At 44.0% G+C, this 14,077-nt stretch overlaps 1 protein-coding gene across 1 annotated transcript in view; it reads left to right on the forward strand.

Moving 5' to 3' along the window:
* Positions 1 to 168: 168 nt before the first annotated feature.
* Positions 169 to 14,077, forward strand: part of DNHD1 (dynein heavy chain domain 1) — a 70,962-nt gene continuing 57,053 nt past the window's right edge. The window contains exons 1-8 of the mRNA XM_045839573.1: positions 169 to 173; positions 417 to 486; positions 728 to 857; positions 1,438 to 2,095; positions 5,435 to 5,608; positions 10,507 to 10,710; positions 10,791 to 10,901; positions 13,307 to 13,463. Of these exons, the coding sequence (XP_045695529.1) occupies positions 169 to 173; positions 417 to 486; positions 728 to 857; positions 1,438 to 2,095; positions 5,435 to 5,608; positions 10,507 to 10,710; positions 10,791 to 10,901; positions 13,307 to 13,463 (1,509 nt within the window). The remainder of the gene's footprint in view (positions 174 to 416; positions 487 to 727; positions 858 to 1,437; positions 2,096 to 5,434; positions 5,609 to 10,506; positions 10,711 to 10,790; positions 10,902 to 13,306; positions 13,464 to 14,077) is intronic.

Raw genomic sequence — 14,077 nt, forward strand, 5'->3', positions numbered from 1 at the left:
CAAATGGAGACATTAAATAAGCAGTTGTATATGCAAATCTAGATTTCAGAGCCCAGGTAGGGCTCCGCTGAATTTCTATTTTCTTTTTCATTCAGTTCCACCCCTCACCTCCAATTTTGAGCTTCTTGTGGTCAAGAATTTTGTCTTACTAGGGGTTTGGGGGCTGAGATGGGGTAGGTGGATAAGTGGTGGGGAGGAGACGGGTTGTCTCAATGACAGGTCTTAGGCGCCTGGCTGTAGCTTAGCCGCTCAGTGAATGCATAAACAGGCGTAAGGATTACATCTGCCCACATGCCCTCAGGATCGCTACTTCTCCTAATCAATCATGTTTGCTGTCTGCTACAGGCAGGCTGACTCCAAATTCCCAACACGTTCAGCCTCGCCCTGACCCCTGGTCTGCCCTCGTATCCCCCCAGGACCCAGATCCCTCCCCTTTCCGGCTCTGGTGCTCTAGGCGTCGGCGCTGAGCCTCACGGGAGGGATCTGGTAACCGTTCTAACAGCTGGAAGGCACTGGAGCCGTGGATGAGTACAGACATCAGGATCTTCCCTTCGCCCAGGGAGACCGCTCTTACCACTGCCCCCTGGAAGGTCCCCTCCTCTCACTTTCCCACGCATCCCTCCTTCCCACCTCCTTCCTCTTCCTTCTCCTCCTCCTCCACCTGCCAGCCTGGCTCCGCCCCTCCTGACCAAGTGGTTCCCTTGCCCCTCCTGCTTTCTGTCCGCAGCCCCCACTTCAGCCCACCGGCAGACAGGACTGGGGCTTTGCTGGCTCTGAGAAACAACCTGTACCATCTCTTCAGAAGATCGCCAGGCTCCACTCCAGTGACGGTTGTCACTATTCCCGAGGTTCTCCGAGTGAGCTTTTTCCGTGTGTTTATCAGTTTGTTTCTACAAGTGGTCATACGTGTGTCTGCCTGTCTTTTTGCCTGTGGGTGGCTGTGAGCAGAGTGAGCCTGTGCCTAGGACCCAATTTTAAGTTCATCCATTTCTGCAACAGGCACTCCTTGATGAAACCTCATCGACAGATCTGTCTCTCTTCCCCTCCCTTGCCTCCTGTACCCATTAGGCCAGGTGAGGGAAACAGTGTCCTGGGTGGTTGGAAAGAAGTTGTACACTGGAGGGTCCCCACCTCTGTCCTGGGCGGGCTTATTACTAGAGTCTTTGGGGAGGCTGTAGGTAGGGTTGAGAGTCCCAGGAGAGGCCCTCTGCTGGTCTGGCTCTGCCCTGCAGCTCCTAAGGGCCTTCTTTCCTCCAACCCTGTTGTCCCTGACCATCCCGTGACCAGAGCCTAAGACCCCCTTCTCTTGCTCCTTTCCTGGGCTGGGCCAAGCAGGTGAGGCCCATCAGCCAGGAGCATGGAACTGGCAGTCGGAGCCAGAGCGGTGGGCAAGGTCAATTCGCCAGCAGTTGAACGCCCAGCTCTTCTTGGCCTCAGAGAGGAGAGTAGGCTCGTCTCCTGAACAGCTGTCATCTGATGCCCCTGAGTCTCGGAGGGGACGGAGGCAGATCCTGAAGGCACTGGAGCTCCTGATAGCTGAACTCCAGACTCTATTCTCAGCTGTGCTACAGGATAGAAGCCCTGAAGCTTGGCACTACCTGCATGCAGTGCTGCGTCTGCTGCCACCATATCGTGCACTGCTAGTGGGCCACCTTGATTTGCTGCCCTTCCTGGAACAACTGTACCACTGGGCACCATGGGTCCAATCCCAGCTCCAGCTGGATGTGCTAGATGCTATAGATCAGGCCTTTCCCCCAGACACCTCTTTGTTAGAGAGTGTGTCCCATGTTGACTGCTGCCTTCGGAAGCAGAGGTTCCATCATGGACCCCCACTCCCAGCATGCCCTTTTGTGCAGGCCCGGAGGGGTGGGAAGCAAGGAGAGGAGGAGTTGGCCACATGGCTGCGACCGTTGACTCTGCCTGAGCTGCAGCACAGCCTGGGTATCGTCGGTGCTGAGGTGGCTCTACAAGAGACCCAGTGGCGAGGTGGCCTTAGCCTCCTGCCCTTGGCACTGGCAACTGACATCCCTGTACAGTATGAAAGCAGTGGCACTGACTACGCAGAGGAGGAGCCTATTGGAAGAAGAAGGGCTAAGTAAGTGAGGGTCCCAGTTTGGGGCTTTGAGCAGAGGAAAGAAAGAAGCCAGTTTATGGGTGCTTCCTGGGTCATTTGGTCTAAAGCCAACTTTCTTCTGATTTTAGGGATTAGTTTAACCCCAAGCCAAGCTGGTGTGAGACTGCTCCTCTCTTCCTTTTTGACTGCAAAACAAACCTAGTGGTCTTAGTGTTAATCCCCATAGGAAAATGCAGAAATTCATGAAAATCTAAAATCAACTATGAGGAGGCCAAAGCTTCAGAAGACAGCTTTGAGTTTCCAGAGTTTCCGGAATTCTTTCTCAGATGGTACTGGAAGCCTCCTTAGTTTTTTTTCTCATTCATTCATAATCCCCGAGCCTTGCCTCCAGGATGAAATAGTGCTGGGTACTGGATGCTGGGTGTGTACAGGTCTTTCCCTCAGAATGTTCCTAGGTGAGTGTCTGAGGGCCTTCCCACTCACATTAGTGTGAGTTGAGCCAGCTGCAAGGCAGCTTAGGGTTGCCAGCACTGCCAGATGGGACTTGCATTTTGATCCTTCCAGGGTCATTGTCTTGCCTTGTCAGTGTGGGTAACCTGGCCTCTTTACTAATGATTTCCCCCCCCAAACCTGGCTCTCACTGCTTTCTTCAGAATTTCAAAATGTTAACAGAGACCACTTCTGAGAGTTCTCTAACTCTAGTCTTGGAATTCCTCCCTGTCCTCTGGGCTGATTTTCTAAGTGCTTTGCAGCCTGTCTGTGACACATTCACTCTCTGGGAAGAAGGGTAGTTTTACCTTTAATCAAATTTGACTTTGTCAGGTTTTGCTCTAAACTAATGTCTTGGTCAAGTTTTCTCTGCAGCCTTAGAGTCCTAATGGTGGACAGATAGGCAGGCTCCTGGAGGTCCTGATGGCAGATGTCCATTGCCAACAATTTATGCCTTCAATAACCCACACCAACTTCCCTTTACACTGTGCCCTGAATGTAAGTTTCCTTTCCTGGGTGAACTTAACTGAAGTGAAAATGGGCTGAGATGTTGGGAAGGGGTCAAGTTTCCCCTGCCTTCTCTTCAGACCAGGCATAAAGCTCTCAGGCCTAGCTAATGTGGCTTAATTTGCATGAAGTTTTCTAGGACTGATCTTGTAGGCATCATTCATTCAATAAGTATTATTGGATACCTTAATATATATCAGACACTGCTAGATGCTGAGGATAAAGAAGTGAACAATCCCTTCTTTTGGGTTTTACAGTTTAGTTGGGGAGATAGATGTTAAATGAGTTGATACAGGTAACATATAATTACAATTTGTACTAAACATTATAAAAATCAAGACCACTGCCTTTTCTCTGGCTGCTCCTCTGTTATGTGTATACAATTAGGGGAAAGCACATCAGAGGAGTTTGGGTTTAGGTTAGAGTTAACATATCTTGCAGGTTAGGAGGTGAATTGAAATAAGGGGAGAGTTTCAAGGAAGAGGAAGCAGTCAGTATAGTTAAATGCTACTGAGGCTAGTAAGAAAAATCTGAAAAATGTTCATTGGATTTAGCAACAAGGAAGAGTTTGGCGAGAGCCCCTCCAGTGGCGTTGTTGAGAGGGAAGCCAGGTTGTAGTGCATTCAGGAGTGGACAGGTGATGAAGTGCAAATCACATTTTACCATTCTCTCATGAAGCTAGGCTTGAAAGGAAGAGAGAGATAGTAGGATAGAAGATTGAAAGAATTATGGTGTCTAGGTAGGATTCTTTCAAAAAAAAAAAAAGATGTTCGTAGCCCTTAGGACAGCACTTGAGAAGTGGGTGTTCAATAACTATATGCAGAGCAAATACATGTAGGCTGATGGTAAAGGGAACAGAGTGAAAATTCCTCATGAAGAGGGGATGAGGGACCCAGAGCACAAATGGAAGGATTAGCCTTTCAGGGAAGAAAGGATACTCCTTCCTCTCAAATTGGGGGAACAAGATTAGGAATACAGATAAATATGCAGGAAGGCAGCTGAACTTGAGGGAATTAGTTCATGGCTAAGAGCCTGTTTTCTCTGGGCAGAGAAGGGAGGGGAGTGGGAGCATGGTCGGATTGGTGGAAGCCTGGTTCGCAGCTAAGGACACTGAAAAAGAGATCTGAGGACCTGTACTAAGACATTGAAGCAGAGTGAGCCCACAGTTGAGACTGGACACCAGAAACCCAGAGAGGAGCCAATATTCCTGCTTCTGTGATCTTTTGAACCTACTTAGATCACAGAGGACTTTAATAGTTAAGGAAATGAACCTTTAAAGCAGTTACACTATTAAGAGGTCCTGATCCCACATCAGGTCATTAACCCTGTTGTTTATATGAACTTTTTTTTTTACATTTTAAAAAGATTTTATTTATTTATTTATTTATTATTTATTTATTTATTAGAGAGATGGGAAGGGGGGGAGAAAGACTGGGAGAGAAACATCAATGTGTGAGAGATACATGGACTGGTTGCCTCTCCACATGTCCCAAACTGGGGACCTGGCCCACCCTTTGGTTCTCAGGCCAGTGCTCAATCCACTGAGCCATATCAGCCAGATATGAACTGATATGAACTTTAAAATAGAATTGTACTGTTATCCCTGGGGTAACTTGTTTAGTCAATTTAGGTTTAGGTCAATTAATGACACAGGTATACTTTCACTGTTTAAGTCTAATTATACAGGTGTGTGTGTGTGTGTGTGTGTGTGTGCTCTGAGGTCACTCCAACCAAAATTGTTAGTCTAGGTAATTAACTTTTCGTTTCTTACATCATTAATTTTCATATTAATTTTGTTGGCTGGTGTGTTAGAAGTGTAAGAAGATTGAGGGGGTTGAAGCATTGGATCATGGCTTGAAAGGGAAGGATATGAAGCTGGAGGTTGAATGATGATGGGGGAAGAGCAAGAAGAATAGGATGCAGAGATTGGGTAGGGTTGGAAAGTGGGTATAATGGGAGCAAAGATAGGAGATCTAGAAAGTTAGGGATGTTGCCAGAGAAGAGGAATCTAGGACTGTGGGCTTACAAGATGGTAAGTTGGGAAAATAAAAGTATTCCCATTACTTTTACTCCGTATTACATAATATTTACTTTGTAGTAATTACAATCAATCCAGAATGATGAGTCACTTATCAGGAAAGAGTTGTCAGTGCATATCTATGTGAATATAGTTGCCTATCTGTGTCGTGCCATAGCTGTATTTGCTCGATATGTGAACACTTTCGCTGTGTAGGTAGTAAAAAAAGCTCTGACAGTGCCAAAGTGGGTCTTCCCAGGCACCTGACCTAGCCTCTCTCACTGGCCAACAGTGGCAACCTGACTTCTTTGCTGTGCCTCGTCTCTCTTGATTTTTTTCTCATACAGGTCTCAGCTTGATTCTGAAGTTCCTGGAAAGAAGACCTTCCAAAAGAGCAGCCCTGGCTTCTTACCTCAGACAACTCTCCTGGGTAGCCAGGTGATGACCATTCTGAAGAGGGAGAGATACCTGAAGAAGATTCGCTTCCTCTACCTCAATGTGGCTCCTAGCCGGTACTTCAGGTAAGAGCCTAAATCTAGACTTCTCTTTCCACTCCCTGATTTCCTCCCATGCTGTCTCTCCCCCATCCTCTCCATCCCCACTCCTCTCCTGTACTTTCTCCTCTCCTGTACTTTCTCCTCTGCTTTCTCATTTCTCCTCTGTCTCTCCATTTCCCTCCCTCTTCCCTTTATTGCAGTCTCACAGCCTTTTGTCTTAGTCATCCTCTTCTACTTTTTGCTTTGTCTTCTTTATTCTGTCCTGGAATGATAGAAGCATTTGGTCATTACTTCAGAAAGGAATTTAATGTAACTTTTACCAACTCCAAAGCATGAATTAGGCATTTGTTTAAATCTGTACAGTGTCAGGGAAGTTTTGTTTCCTGAAGTATTCTGTTCCCTAGGATGAACCAAAGTCTGTTATTTTTCTTAAAACATTTTTTTATTTATTGATTTTAGAGTGAGAAGAAGGAGGGGAGAGAGGGAGAAACATTGGTTTGTTGTTCAACTTATTTATGCATCCATTGGTTGATTTCTTATGTGTCCTACTGGGGATCGAACCCACAATCTTGGTGTATTGGTACAACATTCTAACCAACTGAGCTACTTGGCCAGGGCAAAATCTATTCTCCTTAAGTTCTAGTTTTAGTTCTAGTTTTAGTTTTAGTTCTAGTTTTATCTGTGGAGCTATATAAACATATCTCCTCCTCCCACCAATTTGAGAGCCATTTATTCACTCTCTTTCATTAGATCCAAATCTTATAGATTTTCAAAAACTCTGTTCAAGTCTCACTTTTTCTCAGTACTAATAATAATTACCATTAATTGAGCTTTTCTGCATACCAGGCACTGTGCTAATACACATGTGAGATGTGCTATTTAATCCTCACCTACCAGGTAGGTGCTATTATTATTTCCATACATAAGATGAGTAGACTGATGAATAGAGAGGTTAAGTGACTTGTCTAAAGCCAAATAAGTGGTGGAAACAGGACTTAAACCTAGGACTGTCGTAATTCAAAAGTCCATGCCTTTAAGCAATTATCTGATATATCCTTTCAGAGAGTCTTATTTCCTGTACACACTGAACTTTTTCTCCTGGACTTAGGTAGCACTATGGATCAGTGTCATCCATTCATGTAAAAATCAATTCATTTAGCAAACATTCGCTGAGAGCATTGTCCCAACTATTAAGCTGTTGTGTATTGGCTCTAATTTTACTCCTCTCTCTGCTTTGTGATACTTCAGCTGAGATTGAGAACTTTATTTCTTATTTTTCAGCTGGCCCCCAGTTAGGTTTGATTAAGAGGGGGTGTTAGAAGAAGGCTAGACAGCAGGAGAGGAGAAGGGACTTTCTCCTTCCTTTGCTTGCTCTTCCTGTCATCATTGCCCCAGAAATGGTCCTTCATGCTGGTAGCAGCAGGCACTTGCTGAATCAGCCTCTTCATGATCCTGAGAGGTATCAATACCAGCCAGGTGACACCTTTCCGTCGGAATTCTGAGTGTCAACTCTGCAAGGCTTCTCCTCCCAAATCCCTAGGTACTGGTAGCAGCCAGGAAGCATCACTTTAGAAATTCAAGTTCCAACTCTACAATCCCTTCTGCATGCTCATAGCTTCTAAGAACCCAAACTTCTTCCCTTTGTTCCTCTAGTTCTGGGGCTGGCATCCATTTCCTGTAGTTATTACCTCTGTGCTACCTTAGTGCTCCCTTTTTGCTTTCTCAGTCCTCTGATACCTTTTTAAAAAACACATTCTTTCTCCTGGCTGGTGTGGCTCAGTGGATTGAACCCAGACTGCGAAGCACAGGATTGCTGGTTCTATTCCCAGTCAGGGCTCATGCCTGGGTTGTAGGCCAGGTCCCCCAGTAGGGAGGGTGCAAGAAGCAACCACACAGTGATCTTTCCCTCTCTCCCTCCTTTCCCCTCTCTCATAAAAAACAAACAAACAACAACAACAACAAGAAAAAACACATTCTTTCTGTTTAATTTACTTTGTTGTAATGCTTAGTGTGGTTCCAGTTTTCCTGCCTGGATGCCACTGACTGATACAGTACTTGGTATCATTAGCAGTCCCAGGAAATGAACCTTAAATATGGGATTCTGATATTGGTCTTAAAATGTACTTGTCCTTGAGCAGTACTGAGCTCCTTGTTAATGGGTGGTCAGACACTAGTGACAGTGCCACCACAAATAATTGAATTATCTCTTTTGGTGGAATGCGATGAACTGCCTAGCGGCTGCTACACCCAACTGCCTGGCAGTAACAATAGTGGAGACACGTGGGAAGAGGTGACCATGGTGGAAATCTTACAGAAAGAAAATTATAAGCTTAGGGCTTTAAACTATCAGCTCAGTCATCATCGGAGAAGCAGCACAATCAAAGATAATTAGTCAAATAGAGAGACAAGAAACACTGAGCAAGAGAACTGAAAGGGCAGTGAATAATTTCAGGGCCAGCATCTGCCAAGGAAGAAACCCAGTGAAGTGAGTTTCACATTTGGTGTAGCTTTTTTCCCAAACAGGCCCCTGTCAATTCCAATAGAGGCAATTGTGTGTCTGGCTTACTCTACACTCACCATACACTGAGAGGAGGAGCTGAGCTGTTGACAGACTCAGAAAGAGCAGAAGTAGCAGAAGTTGCCTAGTATCCACAGCAAGGAAGGAGGTGTTTTTTTGGTTTAACATATGTTGTAACTAGGTTCCCAACCCAAAGCCCAGGGGGTTTAATTTGTAGGTTCTCTGATGGGTTTCATACAGATGATTTTCATATTCTATCCAGATATTTTGCCCAGTTTTTCTACTTCTCAAGGGAGAGTATTGGTTCAAATTTTTAGTGCGCATCAACCAGTAAAACCTGGCATGTGTTTGATTTTGTTTATCTGCCATATAACAGGGCTTTTTTCAATGTGTTTAAATTTATTAATTTTTGGTCTAGATTTTGATTCATACTTGCCAAAGAATTTATCCCTCACTTCTTTAGAGTGTTTGCTCCACTACCCCCTCTCCACCCTTACTACCCCACTTAAAATTGCACTCCCTCCTCCTGTGGCACTACCAGTATTGCCACCCCCCCGCCCAATTTATTAAGTTTACTACCTTCTCCAGTGGACTGAGAGCTCTATTAGAGCAGGGATTTTGTTTGTAATGTTTAGCAGTGTATCCTCAAGGTTTAGGACAGTTTAGCATAGAGTACAAAGTCAGCAACATTTGTTGAATGAATGAATGAATGAATTATCCAATGCAGGAATATATTGGGAAGGGGCAAGTGATTAATTCAGTATAGAACTTGCTGTGTTTCAGGTACACATGAGACATAAAGTTTGAGACGTTTCAGAAGCAGTTGAGTATATGGGGTCTGGGACTCAGGAAGATCTTCACTTGCCCCATTACTCTCTGGTATCACTTAATATTCCAATTGATCTGAGTTCTTTGAGGACAAGGACTATGTAGTAATTTTTGTGTCCTCATCTCCAATCACAGTATTTAGACAGAAGGGGAACTTGATCAATGGTTTAACTGAACTGCATGAAGTTAGGAACTGGACTTTTCTTGTTCATTGCTGTAAATGGAATGCCTGATACAGTACTTGGCTTAATAAATATTTGTAGAATGAGTGAATACCCCAAAGGAGCAGTGGCCATTGGTGATGGGGGCAGTACTCCGTAACTCCTGGCCCTGTGCAGAAAGAGTAGCTCCATTAAGAGAGTCATAGGGACAGATGTGTCCCTTGGGGACAGCTAGGGCTCAAATAGGGTGGGCAGCTGTCCAGTGGGAAGTAAATGGCCCAGCAGTTAAGAGAGGAGGCTTGAGTCAGGTAGATCTGGTTTAAATCCTGTATTCTTTCCTTAACTGCCTTGGGCAAAGTTATGACCTCTCTTTGTTTCAGTGTTTGTTTTCTTCATCTGTAATTTGGGGATAATAGTACTTGAAAGATCTAGTTACTTTGTCAAAAATAAAGTTTTTATATGACTTGACTTAGTTCATTCTATAATATATTTGAACACTCTTAAGTCGTTTGATTAATAATGTATTCTAGAAAGTGGAGAGAGATAAGAGATAGGAGAGGATCATTTTATCTTGTAGGCATTATGGGCATAGGACCAGCACAGAATATACAGCTTCAAAGGGCATAAAATATACTCGGTACTTAGAAATATTCCTGGCTCCAAGTTATGAAAACAGCAAAATAAAAATTAATAAGTGTTTGATTAAATGTGCCCAAACATAGCATTATGCTAATTAGTTTACTGCAACAATATGTAACTATTATATAGCTACATATAAATTGTATTTAATGTGGAATGTAGGTGCATTTCTCTGAAGTAAGAGAATTTAGTAGGATTTTAAGATGGCTCTAGGTGGCAGTTTTCCTCTTTTTGGCCTGGATTTAGTCTTCTAGTTAGTTGCCTCCTGCCTTTCCCCACCCTCAATTACTCCAGATGGCATTCTGTGATTATCTCTGGTGCTATTTCAGTGTCTAGAGATATGTGTATTTTATAATTCCCAAGATGCACATTTTTTTTTCACATTTCAACATCTCTTAAATTGTGATGCACCTTACAGATTGATGGAGATTCATAGTGGCAGCATATTTTATTTTAGTGTTTCATTAAAAAATACTGTATCTTACAAATGATGGCAGTCTTAGATTTAATGGGATGTAAACTATCTAGGTCTGGAGATAGGAACTTTTTGGAAGTGGTTAAGGGTCTTCTTCTTTCTTCCCATCAATCCTTGGCTTCTTAATAATAGTTGTTCCATCTTCCTATTTTGAAGATCATTCTGATCTTTTTCCCCTCTTCTCACTTTCTACTACCTTCTTTCCTGACTGCCTTCTTTTTTTCAAATCTCTCCCTTTTGTTCCCTCCTGAAGTCTGCACAAGTTCCCAGAACTCCCACTGATCAGAACCCTTTTTTAAAGGCCCTACAGCCTGGTGGTAGTGCCACCAAGCAAGGTGAATCCTGAACACTACATCTTCTCTCCCTTTGGGATCCTGCATGTACATCCTGTGGAGGGCACTGAGACCATAGCACTGGGTACCTGGCACCGCCACTCTGTCCTCTGGCAACAGCTCCAGTTCATCCCATTCTTCAAGAATTGCCTGTTACGCAAGGCCTGGGCCCGGTAGGTGATGATGGGTGTGGGGTTTGGGGGCAAGTGTTGCGGAGAGTAAGCAGCATGTCCTCACTGCCCTCTGATTGTAGCTGGAAGAAGCGTGTGAAGTACCAGGGGCTGCTTCGGTGCCGGTCTTTCCTGGGGAAGCATCTGCTCTTTGTTGTGCCTCACTTTGGGGCTGCACTGCTCCATGTCAGCAGGTGAGGTCTTCAAAATTCAACTTAGATGGATTCTTTTCATAAAAGGTAACCGTTACCGTTACCGTTTTTATAAAAGGTAACATGTTCTTTGTAGGATACTTGGAAAATACAAAGAAGCACAAAGGAAAAAGAGTTTTAATCCCTCCACTCATAAATAGCCACTATAACCATTTTGTTGCATATCCTTCTAGTTTTTTTTTTGGGGGGGGTGCATTATTTTGTTCCTTCTAGTCTTTTTTTCTGTCACATATGTAATTGTGATCAGACTCTACATATTGTTAAGTAATCAGTTTTTTTTCCCCTCTGAACATATCACCACATAATTAAGTATTTCTACATCAGGTTGCCCAGATCACACAATTATTAAGTATCATTCTGGGGATCTAACTCAGGCATTTGAATCCAAACTGCCTGCACTTTCCACCGTATTACTTGAATTCTTTCTTTGGAAAAGCTCAGTTGTTCCTCTTTTCAATATTCTCTTCCTTTCTCTGCACTCCTCAGCCGCCCCAATTATCTTCTGTGACAAACACCTATGGGGCCCAAGCAAGAGCCGTGGGAGACCCACGGTGGGTTCGGGGCCACACGGTGTGAAACGTGGGGACTGTGATCTGGTGGTCACCCCTGCAGTGGACAGTCACGCTCAGGTCCAGCTGACTGTTGCCATTGGGAATATAGGCCCACCATGTCGGCCACCTTATTTTTCAGGATTTCCTGGAAATCCACATTTTGTTGTAAAATTTCTTTATTTTAACTAGTTAGCTCAAAGTTTTATTAAAACACTGGCCAACTCTTAGTGGTACATATGAAACCTTTCAGTCTGAATTTGGCCCCTGGACTGCCAATTTGTAACCTCTGCTCTAGGTGTCCTCTGGCCTTGTCTAATCATCACTGGGAAATTAACAGCATGAGGGCTTGAAGGCTGGGCTGATCTGAATTTAAATCCTGCACACCAGCAAGGGACTTTTCTTGTTTTTAAAAAATTAATTTAAATAATGCACTTTAATTTCAGTTAAATATGAAAAATATAATCATTTACACCCATCATTATATTTTTTTATATTCAACTTCTAGTCCACCTTAAGTTTATTCAAAAGAACACCAATCGATGCATTTTTAAACTTCTAAAGAAATACATCATCATGTGATTATGGGGCCATAAGCAACATCAGTTATTTAACTAAACTCTTAATTTCAAATAAAAGGTAAAGAAACCATTCCAGCAAATTAAATACATGCTTTGCCTAACACACGTCTGAAAGCAGGAAAACATGGATTCAGCCAATTCAGGAAGAGACAAGTAACCTACAAAATCACCCTCGAGTGTTGCCTTGACAATGCAGGAGATAAACTGGGAGCATTTGCTGTGGGATCATAAGTGACATTTTCAAAAGTCCTATACATGCTGCAGAATTGGTAATGCCTCCTACATCACAAAAGATAACCAGTGTTTCCTGTGTGGCTGACCACTTCAAAACAATGTAGCACACTTCCTACGAGAGTCTCATTATGCTTTGTCCTTGGGTGCTTTGCAGTTGTTATGTTGGTCTTCTGAGACACATTCCTAAATTGAAATCAAGTAGTAACTCTATTAATGATATATGAATAGCAGGCATCTCTTCTACAAATAATCTCTTTGACTTTATTACAATGCAGCCAAAGAGAAACAAAACATTTTTTTAGTTTTTTTTTTTCATTACCATTTAGCCCCCTTATATTCCCATCCCCATCGGGACTTTACTCTTTGAGCTTCAGCTTCCTGATCTGAAAACTAGACATATAGATTTTTCAGCTGCAGTGAGAATTAAATGAGACTGTGAATATAAAGTACCATGTTCAGTGCTTCTCAATAGGTACTGAAGAAATAACATCCATTGTGATTTTCCTCTGCTTACTGGTGTGGTGGTCTTTCATCTTTTTCAAGGATGTTTAGAGATGTGGTAGTTTTCCAGACGGGCTGGGGGATGAGACTATATAATAGAAGTAGGTTTCCTCAGGGATAGTCAGCATATAGAGAAGTTGCAGGTTCCTCACCTTTGATCCTATCCATCTAGACTTCTAGGGGCCTCAGCTCTCCCTGTTCCAAGGAGGAAGCCTCCGTAGTCTCTCCTTCTAAGTCAGACCTTGGGATCTATTTGACTCCCTCTCTTGGCAGAAAGATCACTCAGTGTAAACATTTGCACATACCCCAGGCCTCTCCCAAAGAATTCCCCAGCCAGTAATTTCCTGGGCTTGAATTCTTCCAAATAACTCTCAAGAAGAAGCTGTCACTATTGGTCCCTGGAAATACAGTTTTTCTAAATCTTTGCTCATTTCTGAGGTGAGCTGGGATAGCAAGAAGTCAAATATGTCCAAGGAAAGAGAGCTGAGATGCCAGCTCTGACCAGCTTGGCCCTGGGTTCCAGGCTTCTGCAGGAGCTGCACTCTGTGACCTGGCTGCCCCAGGAGCCAGATCGGAGCTACGAGCTGCTGGACCTAAAGCGGGCTCTAGCCAAGGAGAACCACAAGGCCCTGCAGCTGCTCTCTCACTGCCTGTACCTCTGCACATCCATCCTTCAAATGGTAAGAGGCCATTTGGTCAGTTTATTGTGAACCTTTTCTCCAAGCCAAAGGTATCAGCCTCCACTTGACTTAAACTTCTCTCTTGGGATTCCCCTGGCTGCTATGGACTCTGCAGTTGGCTCAGAGCCAATGACCTGACCAGCAACAGCAGTCTCTGCTCTGGGGTGGTTGGATCAGTAACAAGCAGCAGAGGCTTGGATTCAGCCTTTCCCTAATGGTTGGTCCTGGCCTTGAGTAGGGAGGGAAAGGAATGTAACAACATTTATTTTTCAGTTGTTTGTCCCAAAGACACTAGGGAATTTGAGAGTTGGAATCCTGATCTTTCATGCAGCCAGGCTTATCTTTTAACCCATCATGCAACTTTGGCAGGCACTGTGGCTAGTAGAAGCATCCAGTGATGGCATCTTTCTTAACTTTGCCTATTTTGCATGTGTGGTACATGTCCCCTTCCCGGGGCCCTGGGAGGTCCTGCTGTGTACTTGCCTCTTACCCATGATCCATCATCATTGTTTGTTGCCTGTCCCGTGGGGCTGGATACTCACACAGTTCTCTGGCTAATGCAGACAGTCCAGTTCTGAGAGGGAGGACCCACCGAGATACTGAGAAAATGGGAA

Source organism: Phyllostomus hastatus, unplaced genomic scaffold (genome assembly GCF_019186645.2).
Source record: "Phyllostomus hastatus isolate PE091 unplaced genomic scaffold, TTU_PhHast_1.1 phas_contig_304, whole genome shotgun sequence".
In the NCBI taxonomy this organism is placed as follows: Eukaryota; Metazoa; Chordata; class Mammalia; order Chiroptera; family Phyllostomidae; genus Phyllostomus; species Phyllostomus hastatus.